This window comes from Epargyreus clarus, unplaced genomic scaffold (assembly GCF_041222505.1).
Source record: "Epargyreus clarus isolate Ecla_fem2 unplaced genomic scaffold, WU_Ecla_fem_2.2 ptg000012l, whole genome shotgun sequence".
Taxonomy (NCBI): domain Eukaryota; kingdom Metazoa; phylum Arthropoda; class Insecta; order Lepidoptera; family Hesperiidae; genus Epargyreus; species Epargyreus clarus.
The window spans coordinates 8,426,185-8,450,346 of NW_027332220.1; the positions used below are offsets into that span (position 1 = coordinate 8,426,185).

Below are 24,162 nucleotides of genomic sequence, written 5' to 3' on the forward strand. Positions count from 1 at the left end.
CCGGATTTCGATTTATGGCTTTTCCTGATTCTTTCGTCATTCCAAAGATAATTCTTTATTTTATTCTAAACTCTAATCAGGAACTGAAATACATTATAAAATTAATTTAATTTATTTCAAAGTATAAGTATGTATAAAGTATTTATATATTTCTTCTTCCATAAAACATATTGTAGAAGACAAAACTATTTGTAAATGCAACGATTGTTATCTCACGACGAGTCGTAGCATAACAAATAGGTTGTCATGTTGACAACAAACTTTAACGTAAGAGGAAAATACTATAAGGATAAATAAAAAGGAGACCTTTACCCGAAAATGGAAATTTACATTTTCGTTAACATTTCTAACCTTAATTATGTTGTTTCGTAACTGTCTACCTTGGATGTATTGACGATCAATGTCAAATTTTAAAAAACATGACTATTTTTTGTAATAAAATTCTTTAAATATAACTGGCATTGATTCGATGTCCTCGCATATTCTAAACTCACAATTCATCATTCAAAATTGATCACAATGGTACAATTTACCTATTGCAATGTTAATAAAACTAGTAAAATAACATAAATAAAATATAATTGTGATGTCTTATCTGTTTTTGCAAAATGCCTATTATCTCAAACTAACACAAAAACTGTTCTTAACATTCATTGTCTGCCTTTACGAACTGACAACTTAGACTCATTCAAATATATAGACTAAATTGGTTACTTCTTATACACAATAAAAAAATTGAAATCTGCGTTAAAAATATAGGGGTATTTTTGCCCCTAACAAATAAGACCAGGAAAGAAACAGGTGCGTACTTACTAATTTCTTAAAACCATAAAAGATACGAGATTTAGACTTAAATGTTAAAGATAAAAGATAAAAAGAAATAGGTATTGTTGTAGTAGTATTGTACGAAAAACGACCTCGGACCAGTCCACAAAAAGTCAGCTATTTAAAAATACACAACATTAAAAAATTGAGATTTAAATATATAAATAAACTGAATGTTAAGAGAATAAAAGTAACATTCAGTGCATCTTAATATTTATTTACATCGCCGACTCAGCTCCGTTACCACGGTCACGGCCGAGGCGCGTCAACCGCATTGGTGCGCATTAGGGTGCGTTCACACAGATCGGCTCGGAGAGCATCGGCCCGCATTATTCTTTTCACACAGACCGGAAGGTATACGCTTGGAATTGACAGGAGCGGAGTCGCCAACTATTTCACATAGACCGGCTGGTAGAGATCTGAAAGCGGATGCACTCGCAGTCAGAGCCGGTCGGTTTCTCTTATTATTTCACACGAAGCGCGTTCAAGAATTCTTAGTGACAAAAGAAGTGCACATGCAAAAATAAAGCTTAATACGATTAGGTACTCAAAACTCTGTTTCCAACGTGATAAAAATCTGATCTCCTCTCCGAGCCGATCTGTGTGAACGGACCCTAAAGAATCCTAATGACGCAATAACAGCAAGTAATTGTACTTACGACAATGCAATAGTAAGTTTGATTACAGATCTCCGTGGGCGGCAGTAGCCACTTACAATCAGACAGATCACATGCTCGTCTGCTACTTCTGTAATAAAAAAACAATGCATTTCACAAGTACCTATACGTACGAGTATAGTACAATTGCCAAGTCAATGTATTTATTTAAAGCATGAAAGATTTTTAATATTTATATGGTCCCTTGTTAGTTTAGGTAGTAACGTAATACCTTAAGAAAGAAGGTCCCTTAAGTATAGACTGAATACTGAATATTTTCCGACTTGGTATTACATGGATCTCACAACTTTTTACAGTAGAAGAACTGAGTGGCGAGACTTGGATTTTTTACAAGTTATGTTTTTGATGGCATATTTATTTACATTGCCGACTCAGCACCATTACCACGGTCACGGCCGAGACGCGGTGACCGCGTAAGAATCCCAATGATGCAATAGTAGCGAATACTGATGACAATACAATTCTAACTAATCAGTAAGAAAAACACTTGTACATTTGCATAGGCACTGTTGCCTTCACAATACTTCACGTAAGCATATCTTAGTTCTGTAATAGTGGGTGACGGTTGTTATTTATATATATTTCTTTCTCTGTAGTTCACTTTTGACGGAGAGGTCCTGGCATTCATTACGGTTGTCTTGAACAGCTGCTCTTGCGAAGAAATTAAAAAATGTATATATATTTTATAACATTTAATCAACGCCCGTTATTAATAATCAATCTATCCAAATTTTGCCAAAAGCCAAAGATCAAAATTTGACAATATCTAGTAATAAATATAATCGATAATTGTTAGCCAGAACATTATATAAATAGATTACTTTTAATAACCAGCGTAAATAAATCTATTAGTACCTACTAATTACAATATAACATAAAATTATTTGTAATACTACATTTAGCTAAAGAATTCTAATAAATCGCAATGATTAATGATATGAAGATTGAGTAAGTTAGTATCATTATTTTTGCCTTGATAATAATAACAAAAACAGAACTAAAAATATCTTCAATGAACAATCGCAACTCATTTACCATTTTATAATATTAAAGAAATTCAGGTCAACCGGATTATAAATTTTATTCGATTTGGTATTATTCTCGACAAACGTCTAAAAACAGAGACGACATTGAATTCGTAAATAAAGTGTTATATTGATACCAGTTGCCACTAAACAATTTAATGAGGCGATCTCGAACCGATAATTCAATTAATTCTAGTAGGTTTTTGGCTGGGCTTTCCATCAATACTTCTTTATGGCTCAACACCTGAGTATTTTTAGGGTTCCGTATCAAAGGGTAAAACCGAAACCCTACATAGGCCTCCGCTGTTTATCCGTCTGTTAGAGGTTATTGATTTAGATACTAAGTAACTAGTAACTGTTATTATAACAACTGTTATTCATATTAGTTATACTAGTTACATACATGTGTATGTTAAAACACAATTATCCGACAAACATTACATGGTGTAAGAATCAAAATTTACTGACGGAAAAGATCAAAAGGACAGACAAAATTTTCAATCCATTTGTGCCATTTATTTACAGAAGCAGTTCAAAGAATTAATTCATATAGGTATGTTCAATTCGCAAAAAAATATTCGCATTTAAATTGTATATAATTATCATTTTAATGTTCTTTTATCAGCTCATGGTTAATTAATGTAAATCTAAGCCTACATATGAATCTGAATTTAAGTTATTAGTATTATTACATATAATTATTACTATTAAGATTTCTCTGTTCAATGTCTACATGCTCTCAATTAAAACAAAACACCGGGTCGATGACCTATCAGAACTAATGAATCAAATCTAAATCAGTTCTGTGTTGTTCAGTGTTGATTATACCTACTCGTATATAATATAATGCAGGTCTTTTTATTATACCTATCTCACGGAAAAAAAACATCGGAAATAAACAGGTTAGCCCAGCTAGACAATTAGATACATTGTACCTACCGTCTATGTAAATTCTTTCCAAGTAAGACTAAAAAATTATCTTGATGTTCTTAAAGTAAATTGGCCATGTGCGAATCTATTTATTTCTTATTTTTAGTTTTCTTTAGCATAGCAGCCATAGAAACAGCGATAGAATAAATGTATTATGAAAATTTGATCTGTTTACCATACCGGTTCAATGAATAAAGCGGTAGATGTAAAAATTGCTGATTCTTATACGGAACCCCTGTTTATTTTTAAGTTTTTATTTTTATTTTAGTATTTTTGTCATAGCGGCTACGCTTATAGATACTCTGTAAACATTTCAAGTGTCTCTATCTATAACGATTCAAGAGAGAGCTCTGTGACAGACGGACAGACGGCGGAGTATTAGTTATAGGATTCGGATTTTACCCTTTGTGTACAGAACCCTAAATAATCATAAATACTTAACACTGAAGTAATTTTATAATAACTTCCTTTCCTGAGCTGTCATTCGGTCACACACACACAGCGACAGCTTATTAATGGAAGTTATTATAAAATTACAGCCATTCAAATTATTTTCAATAATTTTAAATATATGGCGTACTAAGAGCACGTGTCTGAATAATTTTGCAATTAAAACGATAAAACAATATCACAATAAATTCCAACAACGATAAGTATCACTGAAAGACTTATTTAAATGTTTCAACATATTTTAGAATTATTATGCAACTGTTTGAAACATATTTCTTCGCCACTATTAAATGAAGTTTCTAGGTACTTCTTAATTACAGTAATTACACGTCTTGAAACAAAAACGGAGCATCGATATCGATGATTTTTTGCTATGAAACAGATACTAGGTATGTTTAGGTTAGGACAAAGGATGGAAATAATGTGACATTACCTTTGAGCGATCTGTATTCAAACAGGGTGGTTACGGTTTAGGTCTATCTTTGCCTAATATAAATGGGACATAAAACATTTTTTAATAACAAAATATAAATCTCTGAGATATAAAAATAATTGAAATAAAGGTTTGTTAGGTGCATAGTTGTGAGGTAGGTTCTTGAATAATAGTATCACTATTAATTTCGTAACATATCGCTACACAGTATACAATTAAAGTAAACTCAAAAATATATAGATACACAACGAATACCATTTCCTTTGGGAGGTCAGTGAAAAATAGTTAGCAGTCTCAAACATACACAAAAATGATTAATAAAATTTGCATGTCCTCACATTGAAGACGACTATGGTAATTTCCAAAAGCTAATATCGTATTCGAATCTCCGGTTTCCCGCGCAACAAGGCTACATCCTCTTGAGGTCAAATATTCTAAACATTTCACCTTGTTCTAAAAGAGCGGCCAAGTGTGAGTCACACTTGCACCGTAAGAGTTCCGTACTATCGTTGTGTGTTCATGTTTATAATTATTATTTTTGTAAATTATTGTACTTATTAAAAAATATATATTCGATAGATAGATAAATTCATTTAACAGTTAAAGTTAGTATAATTTATAAAAATAGCTGAGAGATACTAAAGAGCTATAACATAACTAGGCAAACACATGCAATCCACCTGATAGTTAAGTGACAGCTGCCACCCATGGAAATGTTAATCCAGAAAGGATTAGAGTTTTATTTGAAATCGGCCACGAGAGCATTTACCCCTCGGAACTCAGGGAGAACGCGTTATATTTACTTGCAGTGTTTCTTGTTATACAGGTTACACTAATACATATTTTAAGTGTAAACCTACTACGGTTTAAGAGATTCAGCTCTGTGACGGCCGTACAGCGAAGCCTTAATACTGATAGAGTTCCTTTTGCACCCGTTGAATACGGAACCCTAAAAATCAAAAAGAACGCGATAACAACACCAAAATAGACGTTATGTAACTTACAGGTAATAATTACATAAGGTGTGTTACAATTACATAGATAAGAATGGACTCCCTTGATATTAGCGCAATTGCCTTACAATATAATACTCCACCCGGTATTCGGTAATCAGAAATGCCGTTGTATATCCACGCACGTAAGTTGTATTACATTTGTTATTCTATGCACATGCACACAATATTTGCATGCAATATTTTGTGCATATGCTGATTAATTAATTAGCTGTTTCGTGTAACTCAGGAGTCTCGGTAACTTAACTTCTTAACATATTTATTGCTTCATTTCCCAGTGGATTAATTTGTTGATATTTGTTACGTAATTTATCACGTAATTAACGAAACGGTTGATTTTTTCTTAGAGATAACACAAATTACATAATTGTAGCCATCGATTATGAAATATGTAGCATACAAAATCTCTACAAATAGATAATGTTCATTCTTATTGTGCATATTGAAGATTAGAACATTCTGTGTTTCGACTATGGCGGCACCACCACCACAACTATTTTTGACTAATAACAGCATTGTTATGTTTAACCAGAACACAGCAGTGTTCTGCTGTGTTCTGGTTTGAAGGGTGTGGTAAGGGATCATACTTTTCCGAGACGTTCCAACTTATTCCTCAGAGGTAGCGATGCATCTGTGGCCGACCTCGGCTAAGAATCTAATCCTATCTGGGGTTGATTACAGATCTCCATCTGCGGCAGTAGCCACTTACCATCAGGTGGACTGCATGCTCGTCTGCTACTTCTATATTATAAACTAGATTTTGTCCGCGGCTTCGCCCGCGTATAAAAGAAAATAATATAACATACATAAAACTGTCCATTCATACCTTCAACTTTGCTAAAGATCATCACTTGATCAAATGCATACTTTACGATTCAATCCTTACTAATATCGATCAAATTATTCGATGTTTTGGGTCTAAAAGATCGCTTCTCCGATTAATCGATCTTAGATCGCCATCCCTAGTTCCCGTGGGATTTCCGGGATAAAGACTATACTATGTCCTTTCTCGGGTCTTAGACTTTCTTTGTACCAAATTTCATTAAAATCGGTTCTGTGGTTTAGGCGTGAAGAAGAGACAACCAGACAGACAAACAGAAAGACAGAGTTACTTTCGGATTTATAATATTAGTAAGGATAAAATACAATTTAAACGTTTTTATATCTTCCGTATCCAACCTGTGCTTCTTAAAATATTGTATAAAAAAATGTTTCCCACGATACGTTATACATATATCTTTAGACATAAATAGGGCTTTATGCGTAATTAGTAATTAAAATTGACATAATCTGATGGATTGAAACCTTTTTAAGGTTCGACTGAGGCCACTCGTTCCTTCCTTATAGCGTAGCCACGTAAACGCAGCTGTATTCTTGTTAGTTTGTCCAATTCATATGACTCAGGCCCTTACAAGTAATAATATATTAATGATCGAACAGAGTGACAGTCGTGATAGCCTAATGGTTAAGAAACTCGGCCTCTCGATCGAGGGGACCGAAGTTCAAATCCAAGGCACGCCCCTTTGATTTTTCAAAGTTATATGCGTATTAGAAATTAATTATTACATGCTAAACGGTGAAGGAAAACATCGTGAGGAAACATCGTGCATACCTGAGAGATTTATAAAAAAAAATCTCAAAGGTATGTGAAGTCTACCAATACGCACTTGGCCAGCGCGGTGGACTATGGCCTAATCCTTCTCATTATGAGAGGACACCCGTGCCCTGCAGTGGGACAGTAATAGGTTGTTGATGAATGATCGAGCACACATAGGATATGTTCATTTGGTTCAGGTGATTATACTCTACTTCTCCATAAAAAAATAATTGGCCAAGTGAGAGTCGAACTCGCTTTTTACAGGTTCCGTACGACCAAATTTTCGTTTATTTTTATTTTTAGTATTTAATATCATAACAGCCATAAAAGTGATTGCATTGGTAAAATTTGAACTATCTTTTTTAACACGCTTTTATTAGCTTGGGTTGTATGTATGTATGTATGTATGTATGTATGTATGTATGTATGTATGTACGTAACAGTAACGGAATCTTTGAACCCGATTTCTATCCACTTTGAACGTTCAGTTTAATTCAAAATTTTGAAAAATTATCAAAAACCGATGACAATACACGATTTTAATAATTTTGTACCATTGTCCTTATCAACATCCTCAGGATTAACGATTTTCGAGGCGAGAGAAAGCGCCTTGGGGAGAGTTCAGGCAAAGTTACTAGATTGATTTTTAGTTTTGAAAAATAATAATGTTATTTCCCTATAACTCAAATGTACTGAAACATATCTATAATGCCATTTTGTAGAATGATTTTTAGGATTCCGTACTCAAAGGATAAAACGAAACCCTCCGATGTCTGTTCGTGAGTCACAGGGCTTTATCTCTTAAACCGTAATAGATAGACACTTGATTTTTTTACAGACGATGCATAATGATGGTCGCTATAATCGCAACAAATACTAAAAATGAATAAAATAAATACAAAGGGTGCTTTTCGAAAATTGATAAGTGGAGCACTCAGAAAAACCTCAATTTATATACGATCACAATTCAATACAGAGTCCATAAAAAGAAGTGTCTGAAAAACACTTCACTTGTTCAAAACCGCATATTCGTTATAATATAATTAATAGACTACATAATATTTTATATTGATCGAAACCAGCCTCCCAATTAAAATTACATTTACTTAACCGTACGACAATTACTGCTCAACAATAATGTGATAAACAGGAAGACGCGAGTTAAAACAAAGAGATCAATAAATGGCTAAGTAATGATTGCTATAAAAATAATGATCATTGCGAAACTAATATACATATTGCATACTTATTGTGGCTGGGGTTTTGTTCGCGTTAGGTTTTTAAACAGATTGTAAGCGTTTTTGTTTTCTATACTAATATTATAAAGAGGAAAACTTTGTTTGTTTGTTTGGTTGTAATGAATAGGCTCAAAAACTACTGGACCGATTTTAAAAATTCTTTAACCATTCGAAAGCTACATTATCCACGAGTAACATAGGCTATATTTTATATGAAATATACTTGATAAATAGATTTTGAGGCGGTACAAAGATTGCCGGGTCAGCTAGTATTAGATAAGTAGCAAATGATATCAACATTCCAATCAACAAGACGATCCGCATGGCGGAACGGGCACCATACCGGTCTGAAGCGCAAAGGGTCCCGGGTTCGAACCAAGGCCAGGTAGATAAAACCCTATTTGCATTATGACAGACCAAAGAATTTCATGTGCTATATAATAAACTTTTTGTAAATTTGTGTAGAGATTATTATTCGTATGTTTATTATTGTACATGTAAATACGGGTTTAAAAACTCCAAAAATAAATCCACCTGAAATAACAGACGACACTTCAATCACTTCAATTTTTATTTATACGCCGCGTACTTACTCGTAACATGCTACGACCTATTGAGATGATTCAGACGGGTTTGTTCAAATTGCTCCCATCTTGAACTTTATTAGTGTACCTACTGGACAAATTTACATTGAAATATTTTATACTAGTAGCGCCCGCGGTTAAAAAAAAATAACATGACATACATATAACTGAAAAATTGTACCTTCATTGGAATGACAGTGGCGCCATCTGTCGAAAACTGGTCATACCAACTCAGAAACCTTCGTTGGCTCATGCACAACAACTTTGCTAAAGATCATCACATGATCAAATGACATATTGACATACAGACAAACATTCATTTATACAAAAACATGAATTATATATGCCGTTTTTTGAACATTTAATCAAATTAATAAAAAAGTAACAAAAATATTTTGACGTAGTATCCGCATTGTATAGCCCTGTATAACAAAATACTGTAAATTTTGATTTTAATGTATTACGTACAAAAATATTTGCTACAGAAATATATATTTTCATTTTTCGTGAGCATTTAAAGCATACATAAATATTTATAATGTTGTTTATTCATTTATTACATATTCGAAGCGGCTTAAACGTAGAATATTCGAAAGTTATTAATTGTACATTTTTTTTTCATATATACGTATTAACAAATTTATAAAAAAAATATACGACCTTCAATTACACTGTTTATAAGTAAGTCATTTTACATGTAAAACAATTAAAAAATAGGGCTTAATATAAAGGAAATTAAATAACTTGAATACTTTACTAAGGTACCTCACCCAAAATACTTCAGCAGCATTTTAGAAGGGCGAAACAATCCGAAAAATTCTACAGTGGAGAACAATAATCATATCGAGTATATACCAAATATATATATATATATATATATACCAAATATATATATAAATATACCAAATAAGGAGCTATTGCCCGCGGCTTCGCTCGCGTTACGAAGTAATATTTTCATCCCCTATTTTATCCCCTTGGGGGTAGAATTGATCAAAATCCTTTCTTAGCGGATGCCTACGTCATAACATCTACCTGCACGCCAAATTTCAGCCCGATCCGTCCAGTGGTTTGGGCTGTGCGTTGATAGATCACTATGTCAGTCAGTCACCTTTGAGTTATATATATTTAGATACATCGAGAGATGATACCATACAAGACCTATAAAGACAAACCCCGGATAATCAATTAAATTGTTGTTAAATGAAGTAAATTAAGTAGAGCTAATGCTACTTGCAAAATTTTAATAATTACCAATTTTACCAATTTAATAGGAAAATTTAAGTTAAAGTTCCGCACGCAAAGGGTAAAAACGGGACTCCATGAACCCTCCGCTCTTTGTCCGTTATCTGTCCAGGGTTTTATCTCTTGAATAGGTATACAGTAAAAAGTTTTATCGACTGTGCCAGTGTGCATCACTACGGCCGATTTAACAACAATTACTAAAAATAATAAAATTAAAAATAATTGAATCCATACAAGAAAACGGCTTTATCGGCGTATGTAGTTGGTATTTCTTCGATTTTAATAATAACAATACGTACAAACTTCGCTAATAGTTCAAAATCCTTCACGTGAGAGTCCGACTCGTACTTAACCAATTTTAATTTATGTCCTCAAAATATCTATTTTGCCAGACACAACAGCAAATGCGCAAACACATTATGTTTCAGCACGACTGTGGAATTCCCAAGGGGTATCCTAGTGCAAAACACTTAAAACACATCAATTACTTAGGTGTTTGTTGGTTTGCTCCATTTGTATTTGCAAAAATTAATCAATACGTATACAACCTATTTTAGTTTGTTGTGTTCTTTTATAGTGGCTGGTAACAGACATATCTCTCCCAATGTAAAGTTAAAAAGAAATATATTCATTATTCAAAACCTCGCTCTGACGTTTTTTTAAATAGGTTATGGGCCCAGAAATTTTTTATATATAAAATTGAAAATATAAAATTATAGTACAGATTCGGCATTATGGAAAGTTCTAAAATGAAAAGAAATGTAAAACCTTTTGACGGCGAGAAATACAGTGTGTGGAAATTTAGAATACGGGCATTACTTAGTGAACTTGACGTTATAAACGTTATCGACGACGAACCGAATATAGATTGCAGTGAGTGGCAGAAGAATAACCGGGTCGCAAAGAGCGTAATCGTTGAATATTTAAATGTATATATAAAAATTTGCATACGGATAGAAAAGCTGAAAAAATATGGCGGAAAAGAAAAATTGACAATTATTCACGGTCGCACACAGGAAAGAAACAAAATTTTATGAAATGTTTTTATTGTGGAAGGAAGGGTCATGTGAAGAACGATTGTTATTATTTTAAGTGATCGAGGCAGCAGAAATCTATTGATCGCATGAGAACTGTTCAAGTTATTGAGACTAACCAACCATCTACTTCTTCAAGTTTTGCTTTCATGACTGGAGATTATTTACGTAAAAATGAAACTGAATATAAAATAAAATTTATACTGGACTCGGGCGCATCAGATCACATAATTAATAGAGATGATATTTTCATAAATTATACTGTTTTAAATGTTCCTCTTAAAATTTCAGTTGCTAAATCAGGTGAATTTATTACAGCTACCAAACGTGGAACCTTGCAGCTTACTAGTAATATGGGCGTACAAGGAGCTTTGGAGAATGTTTTATTCTGCCGTGAGGTCCCATACAATTTATTATCTGTTTCGAGAATGCAACGAGCTGGATATGAAATAATTTTCGACGAACAAGGAGCACGAATTTGCAAAGGTGGTAAAATTATAATGAGAGGTATGTTTTCAAATAATTTAATAACTGTAGATTTTGAACTGTGCTTGAACGTCAGTTGCCCTGCTTCTCAAGTTCGTAACAATGACAAAAATAGTTACGGATTATGGCATCAGCGTTTAGGTCATATAGGTAAAAATAAATTTTTACAAATGAGAATTCATGAAATGTTTGATGACATAAATATAATACGTACAGTGGTACCAGATGATAATCTGTGTGAGGCATGTATAAATGGAAAGCAGAGCCGGCTGCCGTTTAACAACGTAAAGGATAAAAGTTTTAAACGACCATTATATGTAGTACATTCAGATGTATGTGGTCCTATTACTCCTTCAACTGTTGATAACAAGAATTATTTTGTTCTTTTTGTTGACCAATTCACTCATTACTGTGTTGTTTACTTAATAACATATAAATCTGACGTATTTTCTTGTTTTAAAGATTTTGTTGCAAAGAGTGAAGCTAAGTTTAACTTAAAGCTAGTTTACCTTTATTGCGATAATGGTAGAGAGTATTTATCTACCGAAATGAAAAATTACTGTGTTGAAAAGGGAATCAGTTATCATCTTACAGTTCCTAGGACTCCACAATTAAATGGTGTTTCTGAACGAATGGTTAGAACAATTACAGAAAAAGCTCGTGCTATGTTAAACGGTGCTAAATTAGAAAAAGTTTTTTGGGGTCAAGCTGTGTTAACAGCTGTTTATTTAATCAATATATCACCAACTAAAGCTTTAAAAATATTAAAGACACCATTTGAGATGTGGCATGATAAAAAACCTCAATTAAAATATTTAAAGGTTTTTGGTTCAACTGTTTATGTTCATGACAAACTTTGTAAAAATAAGTTTGATGACAAGTCATGGAAGGGTATCCTTCTGGGATATGAACCAAATGGTTATAAAGTTTGGAATCCTAATTGCGAAAAAATTTGTACAGTCAGAGATGTTATCGTAGATGAGACTAATTTCTTGCAATCCAGGCCTGAATTAGGTCTTGAAGAGAATGTTCAAAATTCTCGTGACGAAACTGGTACAGACCACGGGTCAAAATCAGTGTCGATAGAGTCTCGAATCTCTGATGGTTGTAAATCAGATGTACTGAAATCTGATGAGCATGTGTGCTCGAATAAAATTCGCAAAGTTAACCATGACGTACTTGAACGGAATAATTCGGTAGATGAAGATTCACATGATATACAAAACACAGATGAGAACTTAAATCTTAGAAGGAGTGATAGGATTAAAAGTCGTCCCCCTGTTTCTTATAAACAAATGGTGAATAATTATTTATTGTGTGCTCAATCTATTCTATGTAAATTACCTAGTTCTTTTGCTGAAATTCAAACTAGAGAAGATAAATGTCATTGGGAAAGTGCAATTAAAGATGAATTAAATTCTCTTGAAGTTAATAAAACTTGGACCTTTGTACCAAAGCCACAGAATAGGAATATTGTAGACAGTAAATGGATTTTTACAATTAAGAACGATGAATTTGGAAAACCCTTGAGGTATAAAGCTCGTTTAGTTGCCAGAGGCTTTAGTCAAGAATATCTTTCAGATTACAATGAAACATTTGCACCAGTTGCAAGAATAGCTAGTTTTAGATTTATTATTTGTTTCGCTAATCAGTTTAATTTATTAATTCATCATATGGATGTTAAAACTGCATTCTTAAATGGTAATCTAAAGGAGGAAATATTTATGAAAATTCCGGAAGGTATAAAATATAAAGATGGTTATGTTTGTAAGCTGAATAAAGCATTGTATGGCTTAAAACAAGCTGCTAGATGTTGGTTTGAACTATTTGAGCAAAAACTAAAATCTAGGGGTTTTCAGAATTCATCGGCTGACCGATGCATTTATATGTTAAATAACGGAAATGTCTATAAAAATATTTATCTTGTACTATATGTTGATGATCTGGTAATAGCATGTGGTGAAGTGGAAACACTTACTAATTTTAAAAGCTATCTAATGAGTACATTTAAAATGACAGATTTAAAAGATATTAAATTATTTCTAGGCATAAAAATAACTAGATGCGATGATAAAATATCTTTAGATCAAAGTGCATATAGTAAAACAGTTTTAAATAAATTTAAAATGTCAAACTGCAATCCTGTGAGTACTCCTCTCGAAAGTAAATTAAATTATGAAGCATTAAATTCTGTGGAGAAATATGATGCACCATGTCAGAATGTTATAGGTTGTTTAATGTACATTATGTTATGCACTCGTCCAGATTTGAGTTTGAGTGTGAACTTATTAAGCCGGTATTCAAATAAAAATAATAAAGAACTTTGGCAGTGTCTTAAAAGGGTTTTAAGATATTTGAAAGGTACTATTGATTTAAAATTAATTTACTCGAGATGTAACTATAAAAATATTTTATGTGGTTTTGTTGATTCTGATTGGGGTGGACATGATACAATGGACAGAAAGAGCACAACTGGATATTTATTTAAATTGTTTGATGAGTGTTCAATTACCTGGTGTACAAAGAAACAGCTGTCAGTTGCAGCTTCTTCCACTGAGGCTGAATATATGGCTTTGTTTGAGGCTGTTAGAGAAGCCTTGTGGCTTAAGTCATTGGCTCTCAGCTTAAAAATTAATATTACTTTGCCTATAATTATTTATGAAGATAATAACGGCTGTATAAGTATTGCTAATAATCCAACTTGCCATAAACGATCTAAACATATAGATATTAAATATCATTTCTCCAGAGAACAAGTTGAGAAAAATATAATAAAATTAAATTATATTCCGACAGGTAAACAACTGGCAGATGTTCTGACGAAGCCGTTGCCCGCCGTCACTTTTTGTAAATTTAGAGAAGGAATGGGCTTAGAATAATTGATTTAATTTATTTTAATTTAGAATTTTAATTTCTTTAACACTTATTAATTAATATAAATAAGTGAAATGGTCTGGTTAGGTTTTACTGGGTTTTTCCTAATCCTTGCAACAAATGTTGGACCATGATTTTGTATTCCCCAGTAAACATTGGGAAAGAGTATATGATCTGTTTAGGTTTTTTGTTATTGTATAAATGTTGTTATAATTGGAGGATTAATTTTTGAGGGGGCGTGTTGGTTTGCTCCATTTGGTTTGCAAAAATTAATCAATACGTATACAACCTATTTTAGTTTGTTGTGTTCTTTTATAGTGGCTGGTAACAGACATATCTCTCCCAATGTAAAGTTAAAAAGAAATATATTCATTATTCAAAACCTCGCTCTGACGTTTTTTTAAATAGTGTTCATACAACGTTGTAACTATAATTGCGTGTTACGTGCGCAGGTATAGTATAATTTTCCGCAAGAAAGGGTCTAGGTTAAGAATTAACTCGCAAACAACTTGCAGTCACGAACAGACTTGCGTGTCGTTTAAGTACGAATCTTAGTTTAAATGTACCTACTTCCGGTCCCGGGTCCGCCTCCGTCGTACCTAATATATTTTATATGTCACTGAACTCCTCCTAAACGACTGGACTGATTTTGATGAAATTTGTTGTGTGTGTTCAAGGGGACTTGAGAATGGTTTAGATTCACAATTTTGTCCGTGGGAAAAGATTTTTTTAATCAATTTTTAATTCGTAAGTAGTTGTTGATTTTGGGATGTTTCACATTGGATTCGACAGACTTCGCTAGCATCGCAGTTTCAAATATTCTATCTATGTATTTTTCAAACCCGTAAGTGACAAGGGTTGTTCACCCTTAACATTTTTTTTACAACACAACGTTTGCCGGGTCAGCTAGTTATCCTATATATTTTGTATCCTAATTGGCCTAAGCAGTGATAGCCTAGTGGTTAAGAAACTCATCCTCTTGATCGAGGGGTCCGAGGTTCAAATCCCAGACACAATACAACACTACAATACTTCCTTTTTAAGTTAATTATTTAAGTATTAAATATTAAATAAATTAAGAGTTATTAATTGTGACAAGGTCCAAGTTCTAAGTTAAATATCTAAGTTAAACCTTCTTACTATTCATATATACTCTAATTAAACGATCAAATTGCCCAATAATATTTTTCTAAGGTCGTTACAATTAGTTAACCTTACCTGCGCATGTAAAACTTATCATAATGTTTTTATAATGACTCGTAATGAATAGTGAATCGGTGTAAACATATAAATATAACTGAATATACATCATAAGCATCCCCAGGTAGCATCATCTGAGGTCGGCCATAGATCGTCGCTACCGTTGGAGCTGTTTACCACGTACTTCAAAACAGAACAGCAACTCTCAACATTATAAATGTGACGATAGTGCCTCCGAAACTGAACCACGACACCAAGATTAGTCTTATAACAACATCTCTACACAAGTACTAACTAATCTAGAGTCTAGACTAGAAAACTAACCCGAATCAATGTCCCAAATGATATGACAGAGCAAAAACTGATATATATTTTGGGTTCATCAATCTAGGTTATTAGTTTAATATACCACTTAACATAGATGGGTATAACGATATATAGGCGACAAATAACTTACTATCAAATTTGTAAACGTAACGACCTTATAATATAAAGAATCTTGCTTAACTTACCGTCCGGGCGTCCGGTAATTGAGCAAGTAAGTGCATTGCTTGAGTGTAGGAGTTACCGAAGCTTATACACAAATGTGACACACAAGGCCAATGGAATTGATATAATAACTGGTGTTAATGCACTCGAGCTTGAACTACAAATTTCCTTTTACTATTCACTGTAATAAAAATAATAAGATCAATGCATATACGTTATCTAAGGGCCAAAACATATATACAAGCTAAAATCAACGACACCGTTCATCCTAATGTAGAAATTTGCATTACATGACGAGCCGCTTATTCCGGCGTTTGTTTATTTTTTTTTAAATAGTCTCCTCACGCTATGGTAGCGGCATTGCGTCGCTGAGCGTTGCGGCAACGCGTCGCAACACTTATATGTATATTGGACTGAAGCAGCTTTATATTTTGGCTACCACCCAATACTTGTACAATATTCGTCTGCAGAGCTAATTGTCCAGATTTGAATATGAAGGAATTACTTCTCATTTCCGATATCGATAGCAATGTCGACAAAATTACTGGGAAACCATTCAATATAATATTTAATTCCACAGATAAGTAAACATGAATTCGTTTGGTTTCCAGATGCATCGGCAGCACCGAGCGCCGGCACTGGCGGCGGCGGCGGTGTGGGTGTTCTTCAACGCGATACTCCAAACGGAAACACAGTTCGCAAGCCCGGTATCGTCCCTCATGCAGTTCCTGCAAGAAGGCACACGTCAGCTCGATAACGAACCACCTGACCAATCGAGTATGCTCTCCGAATACGACTTCATTATCGTAGGCGCAGGTACAGCTGGTTGTGTTCTTGCTAATCGACTATCCGAGATTCCAGACTGGAAAATATTACTAATCGAAGCTGGAGTCAACGAAAACTTTGTCATGGATATACCTATCCTCGCTAACTATCTGCAATTCACACCAGCTAATTGGAGGTACAAAACCAAACCATCCGACAAATATTGCGCTGGATTCGAGAATCAGCAGTGCAATTGGCCTAGAGGTAAGGTCGTCGGAGGTTCGAGTGTTCTAAATTACATGATATACACACGAGGCGCACCCGCAGATTATGACAATTGGAAGGAAATGGGTAATGAAGGTTGGGGATGGGACAACATATTGCCATACTTTAAGAAGATTGAAAATTTCAACATTCCAACTTTTGAAAACCCTCAATACCATGGAAAGAAAGGATATCTGAATGTTGAACATGCCCCGTTCCGTACTGCAAAGGGTAAAGCGTGGGTTAAGGCTGCACAAGAATTAGGTTTTAAGTACGGAGATCACAATGGAGCTACCCCTTCAGGTGTTTCGTTCTTACAGTTATCAATGAAAAATGGCACGAGACACAGTGCTAGTAGGGCCTACCTCCATCCCATTAATAGAAGAAATAATCTTCATTTGACAAAAATCAGTATGGTCACTAAGCTACTATTTGACGATACAAAAACTAAAGTGATTGGTGTAGAATTAGAGAAACATGGACGTAAACACAAGATATTAGCAAAGAAAGAAGTCATTGTTTCTGCTGGTGCCATTAACTCTCCTCAATTACTCATGTTATCAGGTATTGGACCCAAAAGTCACTTAGAAGAAATGAGTATACCTGTTATAAAAGATTTACCCGTTGGCTACAATCTGATGGACCACATTGCAGCTGGTGGTTTACAGTTTATGGTTAGACAACAAAACTTTTCTCTGAGCACTGAGTTCATATTAAATCATTTAGATTTGGTATTCAAATGGATGAAGTCCCATAAAGGACCTTTATCGATTCCCGGTGGATGTGAAGCTCTCGTATTTATGGAATTAAAAGACAAATTCAACGCAACTGGATGGCCGGATGTGGAATTGTTATTTATAGGAGGTGGTCTTAATTCCGACCCACTATTACCACGAAACTTTGGTTTCGATGAGAGAATATATTCAGATACCTATGGCTCCTTGGGCAAAAACGATGCTTTTATGGTTTTCCCGATGTTGATGCGACCCAAATCCAAGGGCAGGGTATTATTACAAAGCAGAAGCTATAAAATACATCCCACATTGGTCCCTAATTATTTCGAATATCCTGAAGATTTGAAGAAGATAGTCGAAGCAATTAAAGTTGCAATAGAGATTACGAGACAACCTTCGATGAAAAAACTTGGTACCAAAATATATGATATACCCATTGCAGATTGTTTGAAATACGGACCTTTTGGTAGCGATGCATACTTTGCTTGTCAAGCTCAGATGTTTACTTTCACAATCTACCATCAGACTGGTACGTGTAAAATGGGTGCGAAAGGAGATCCATCTGCAGTTGTTGATCCAAGATTAAAGGTTCACGGAATAGAAAAATTACGAGTTATCGATGGAAGTATAATGCCGGAGATAGTGTCCAGTCATACAAATGCTCCTGTATATATGATAGCTGAAAAGGGAGCAGACATGATCAAAGAGGACTGGGGCAAGAAAAGATGATAGAATGAAAAATTTATAAGAAATGCGTAACTGTGATGTAAATTTATGTATATTTTACTAATGTCTTATTGTCCGTTAAGACTTCCTATGTTTTGAGACATTTACATATGTTTAAAAGCATAAATTTAGTGTTAAATTCACGTACCTATTGTTGTAATCACTAAAGATAAGTGATATTTAACACATCTCATATTTAGATAAACCCATTATCGGAACCCAAAATTTTATAGAGATCATTAGGCTTTTTCCGAGAAAACAATCACAAATATAGATACATTAAAGAATTTCTCAATAACGACTATTGAGAACAAATAATAAATATGTATCATTACTTGTAATCGACTTACTTTATTAGGAAAATTGTTAACATTAGTATTCATTTATTTTACCATGGTTGTTTTATTCGATATATATTTTAATATCACTAAATGTTAAATATAAATTATGAAATATGAAATTTTACCCTGTACCTTTCGCGGTGTAAGAGTCAGATGAACGTATCTACATTTTGTCAATTTTACAGGAGAGCAAAAATTGTGTGAAAATTCGCCACTTCAAACTTTACCAGATTATTAATAGAGATAATATACAGTAGTTGAAATAAAAATATTGAATATAGCGTTACGTCGTTTTGCCATTTCATGAAAGACTACATTGTGGACCGTTTTGTGAAAAATATACCATTTTTTATTTTTTGTACATGCGTTCATCTGACTCTTACACCGCGCTTTATCGAAAGCCATATTTAAAATTATATTGTTGAATATTTAGATTTATGTTAAACAATTATATTATTAAGTAAATTAATTAGTGCAATAACGTTTATTAATTTAGGTAGTTTCATAAATAAAATTAAGTACAATATTTACAATGTTTAACTTGCTTCATAGTCTTATTTTTCATGTTACCAGCACATATACGCTTGTAAAATATCAGCTTCGACAATGTATGTCTTGATTTATCTTAACATAATTTAAATTGTTATACCAAAAAATATTAAGTTTTTTTAAATCTACTAAAGCAAGAGGCGTTCTCATCAGATATATAAAACTTCACAACAATTCTAGGCATTCAAAATTGCAATTGAATCATGTAAGATATCTGATCACTGTAACCGACGTCTACACATATTTATGCATGCATTGTTACCGATGTCTATGCATATACATATATTATGCATGCATATTTTTTAGCAAAATATTTTGAACTGATTTCCTAAAGGAAAGAAAGAGGTTATCCATTCTCAACCTCACGCAAGATATGTAAAGGTATTACTAATAGAAAATATATGGTTCATATCTGTCAAATTCCACTGTTAGTTACTAATCGACTTCCACATTACAAATTACATTGTGTAACAGTCAACTAACAGTATTATAAACAGTACAATAATGGAAACTGTTTGAAGAACCGTTATGATTAAGGTAACAATTAATTGATAACAAAGCTATCAATAGACCACCGTATGTAAATTGTAAATAATAATCAGTATCATCATACGCGCCATGGAATATTTTTAATATTTATCTGTAAGTAGTATTTGGATATTTGTAAAACAACTCCGATGGTCATGTGGACTTCCATTGGTGTTGGTTGGGTATGTGTTTATCATATTAGGAAAGTGTAGCTTCAATTAAGCTGCTTGTACACTAGGCGTATTCTTGACGTATTTACAGTATACTGAATTTTAACACGACCAACGAGATGTTTATTAGTCCTTAGTGGCAACGTATCTGTAATCGGCTTCAGGTAGAATCCCTGTTCTGTACCCTTACCATGAGTTTTTACGTTTTGACAAATGTGACTGTTTTGGTATTTGTTTACAATTTCCAATCAGCGCCCCTAGCGGATTGTATCAGAGCTTGTCAGTAACGTAACATTAAATGTCTAAATTGACAAAATGGCGCTTTGTTTTGTCTCTTTTTTGCGAACATAACATATGAGGCATACTAAAAGTCTTGAGCACTTACTTATTGTTACATTTACTCAGTCTACTAAAGCAAACGGAACAGAATAATGGATTAAGTAAACGTAACGTAAAATGGTGGGATGTTTTGAAAACTCATGGTAAGGGTACTGTACGAAGATGGCTACAAATATCCATGGGCAGTAATCACTCACCATCAGGTGGTCCGCACAAGTACTCGTTAGTAGTTTGCTACTTTAAATTCATAAAAAAATCGTAAGATTTTCCATTTTATAACAAATTATTTATCAATCATTAAAATAACATTCACCTTATCAATATATTAGACCCTAAAAGATATTAAAATATTAATATAAGTACCACTAAAATATGATTACGTCAATGATATGCCTAGTAGACAAGCGGCCTTAGGTAAACGGATTTATTATATGAATTCTTTATGGAGGAAAAAGGGGTGTAATGTAAAGTTAGTGTTTAAAACGTGACTGATTTATCGACACAACGTTTAATAAAAAGGCTAGATTGAATACCTCATTTTATCCCAATGCTGGCCACTGACAACAGATAGACCGAGTGATGTCACGCTCGGTTTTCCGATTTGAATCTTAAAAAGTATCGTTCATTTAACAAAATTATAAAAGATCGGAGGGCACGGCAGTGTCCCCGCCAAGTCTAGCAACAAAAGCGGCACGGCCAGTCAAGAAAAGTATGGTACACTTTTCTTGAAACAGTTCAAGCCATTTTTGACTTCTTTTTAACATCACTGTAAATTTATTTAAAGCCAAAACGTGTAATATTGATTATTTCATTTGACGTTTCGTTAAATAAAAACTTGTAAATAAATGATCCTCGCTTATTTTTTCAGCGCAATTATTTCTCCCACTTAGAAAGGACCCAGCATTGGAAAATATGAGTTGTAGTGACATATGAATATGTTTTTATTATAAACAAAATATTATACAATTATAGTGTAATTAAAAAACTGGATTATTTATTTATTCGTGTTACCTTGCCCTCAAGCCGTATATAAATATAGACTGCATTCATGACTAAATCAATTATTCAGAGTTTTGTCATAAACAACTTAACTTCCCAGACTAGAACTAAAAATAAATTTCTTAAACTTAATAAAAGTAACATAACTTTGGCCTCTGATCAGTAAACAACATTAACTTATCCAAGTTCTTTAGAAATAAAATAGCAATATTACTTCGCTAATATTTTGCATGTAATATTGCGTATTTCAATGAAAATTATTCTTGGAGATACGAGAGACATTTTATCAGTGTTGGATAAATATTGAGTGTCAATCAAAGGCACTTGACTTTTTTACTATACTAATGTGCCACTTTACCCGCGTGGGCGAGTGGTCACCATCTCGGTGTTTCGGTCATTCAGATTATATCCGTGGTCAAGCAGATTCTATCTAAATAAAAATTAAATTCTGGGTCTGAGAAATATCTAAGTGTAACGCCTTGAGTATTGGCGTTGTAAAGCTTAATTTATATAAGCCCGAAAGAACGAAACTAGACCTTCACAAATATCTAACTAATACAGATGTACATATTATAGTACATAATGTAAAAGCTATAAAAAGTTCGATCGATTTAAATCTGTATAGGTACAAAACATCCTCATCTTACGCCATAAATACAAATGCACACTTTTTTAATACGAGTTTATTTTAGAGTGCCTATAGTTCAGGTAATAGCAATATTCCTTTTCGAATAATACCTCAAACTTAGGAGATTTTACTTTTCACTTAATATTATGAATATAAAGCGTGTAACAAGACGATAGAGAAATTCCACCTAAATCAGTTAACCCCAAGGGTTTGAGTTATAATCTTGCATGGACGTTTATCTATCTATCTATGCATGCTGTGCATGAGCCCACAAAGATTTCTGAGTTGGTACGACCAATCTTCGACAGATGTCGTCACTGTCATTGTTGAATGATAGTGGCGCCATCTATCGTACAAAAGTAAAATTACAAATTTTCAGTACTAATGAAAGTACAAATTTTCAGTTATATTTATGTTACGTTATTTTTTAAACGCGGGCCGCCGCGGGAAGCCGCTGTCCCTACTAGTTAGTTATATCATTCGAAATCCTATATAGCGGACAAACATGATAAACAAATAATTTTAAATACATTCCCATGATCAAATATAACTTTATTTATCAAATGAAAGTTTTCTGAGAAGCATACCAAAAACACAATGATGTTATGTAACAAAATACAGTTTTATTATTAATGTATTTTCCTAAAATTGAGCCTATTCCTTTAGTTTGTGATGTATCATTACTTCCCAGGGATGCATGTTAATAAGTAACACTATCAGATAGCATAATAATACGGGATGATTTTTTTTTCAATATGACTTTTTTTCACTACTTCGACGTGTGGGTGTGGTAATCAGCAGATTATGATGTTTCCCGTTTTCTAGCATTATTTCCTTTATATTAAAAAGAAAATTGACCACGCTCGAGCATGTCCACGTCCAGTGATCGGTTTTTTGATTCTGCAAACTCCCCGACATAGAAAGCTCATTTATGGTTTAGGATACTCTACAGCGTATAAGGTATCTCCCATATAGTCTGACGCGCTCGAGACACTTCCGAAATCCCCTCTTGGGCTCCCAACTATTATTCCCATATTCTACAAAGCTTCATTACTTTTGTATAGGCTAATTGTAAAAGCCAATCTGCAGAAATTGACGATCTGTCGAGTATATTGTGAAACAGTTAATACGAGCCTTTTAAAATAAAATAGCAATACCACAAGACCAAGAATTAAATATTCCAGAATTGATTACTTCCGACAGACGTAAGGACGAGTTCGATAGTAGATATTAGTGGACCTTGATAAAACCTTTGACCGAACCTTTGAACTCTAATGCAGTATAATTACTTAATTACTGGGCTACCTTACACGCTCGCATAGTTAAACATGATTGACAAGTTTTCTATGACATAAGGCCTTAGATATACATATGAAGTCTACTAGTAATGTATAGAAAGGTCATATTAATTAGTTCAGGTCTTTATCAATGACAATGTCATGAAATTCTATTTTTAGGCTAGTTCTATCCTGCGGTTTATGTTGCGTTATATACTATATGCTTGTGTAGGACCTGTCTCTACATTTGTGGTTGACCACATCCTTAGTAAGATTATTAGCGTGAAAGTTAGTTTATTACGGTAAGTGAAACTTAGTAAGCAGATGCCATCCATCGCTCGTTAGTAATACTCGATCTCCGCAAATGTTTAGTACTAAAAGTCAAAATTTGACATTTTCTAAATTTAATTGAAATTGTCTCAAGTTGATAAAATATTGGATAGACTGATTATTAACAACGGGCATTTATACCACAAATATAAGAATAACGTAGTACTTGTTTGTCCGACTTAATTAAATTTCGCAAAAGTATTTCTGTGGGAGGTCATAAGGTTCATAGCCTTCGTACTGCTTCGATGACTACGCGCAACTTTTTTTATGAATTAAATAACGGCATGTGCGCTTACATGCGAGATAGTTCAAAAACCTATGTTCATTATATTCCATCCTGCCACCACTCGTAAATTAAGATGGAGCCGGAAGAATAAATATTGGCCAACTGCGAGTCAGACTCAAACGTTGGTTC

At 33.5% G+C, this 24,162-nt stretch overlaps 2 protein-coding genes across 2 annotated transcripts in view; one reads left to right on the forward strand and one right to left on the reverse strand.

The window, feature by feature from the left end:
- The window catches only part of LOC140746307 (glucose dehydrogenase [FAD, quinone]), a 34,722-nt gene extending 13,212 nt beyond the window's left edge, over nt 1-21,510 (forward strand). Inside the window, exon 2 of the mRNA XM_073078413.1 lies at nt 16,709-21,510. Within this exon, the coding sequence (XP_072934514.1) occupies nt 16,709-18,589 (1,881 nt within the window). The 3' untranslated portion in view covers nt 18,590-21,510. The remainder of the gene's footprint in view (nt 1-16,708) is intronic.
- The window catches only part of Flo2 (flotillin-2), a 398,911-nt gene that overhangs the window by 330,803 nt on the left and 43,946 nt on the right, over nt 1-24,162 (reverse strand). The window lies entirely within an intron of this gene.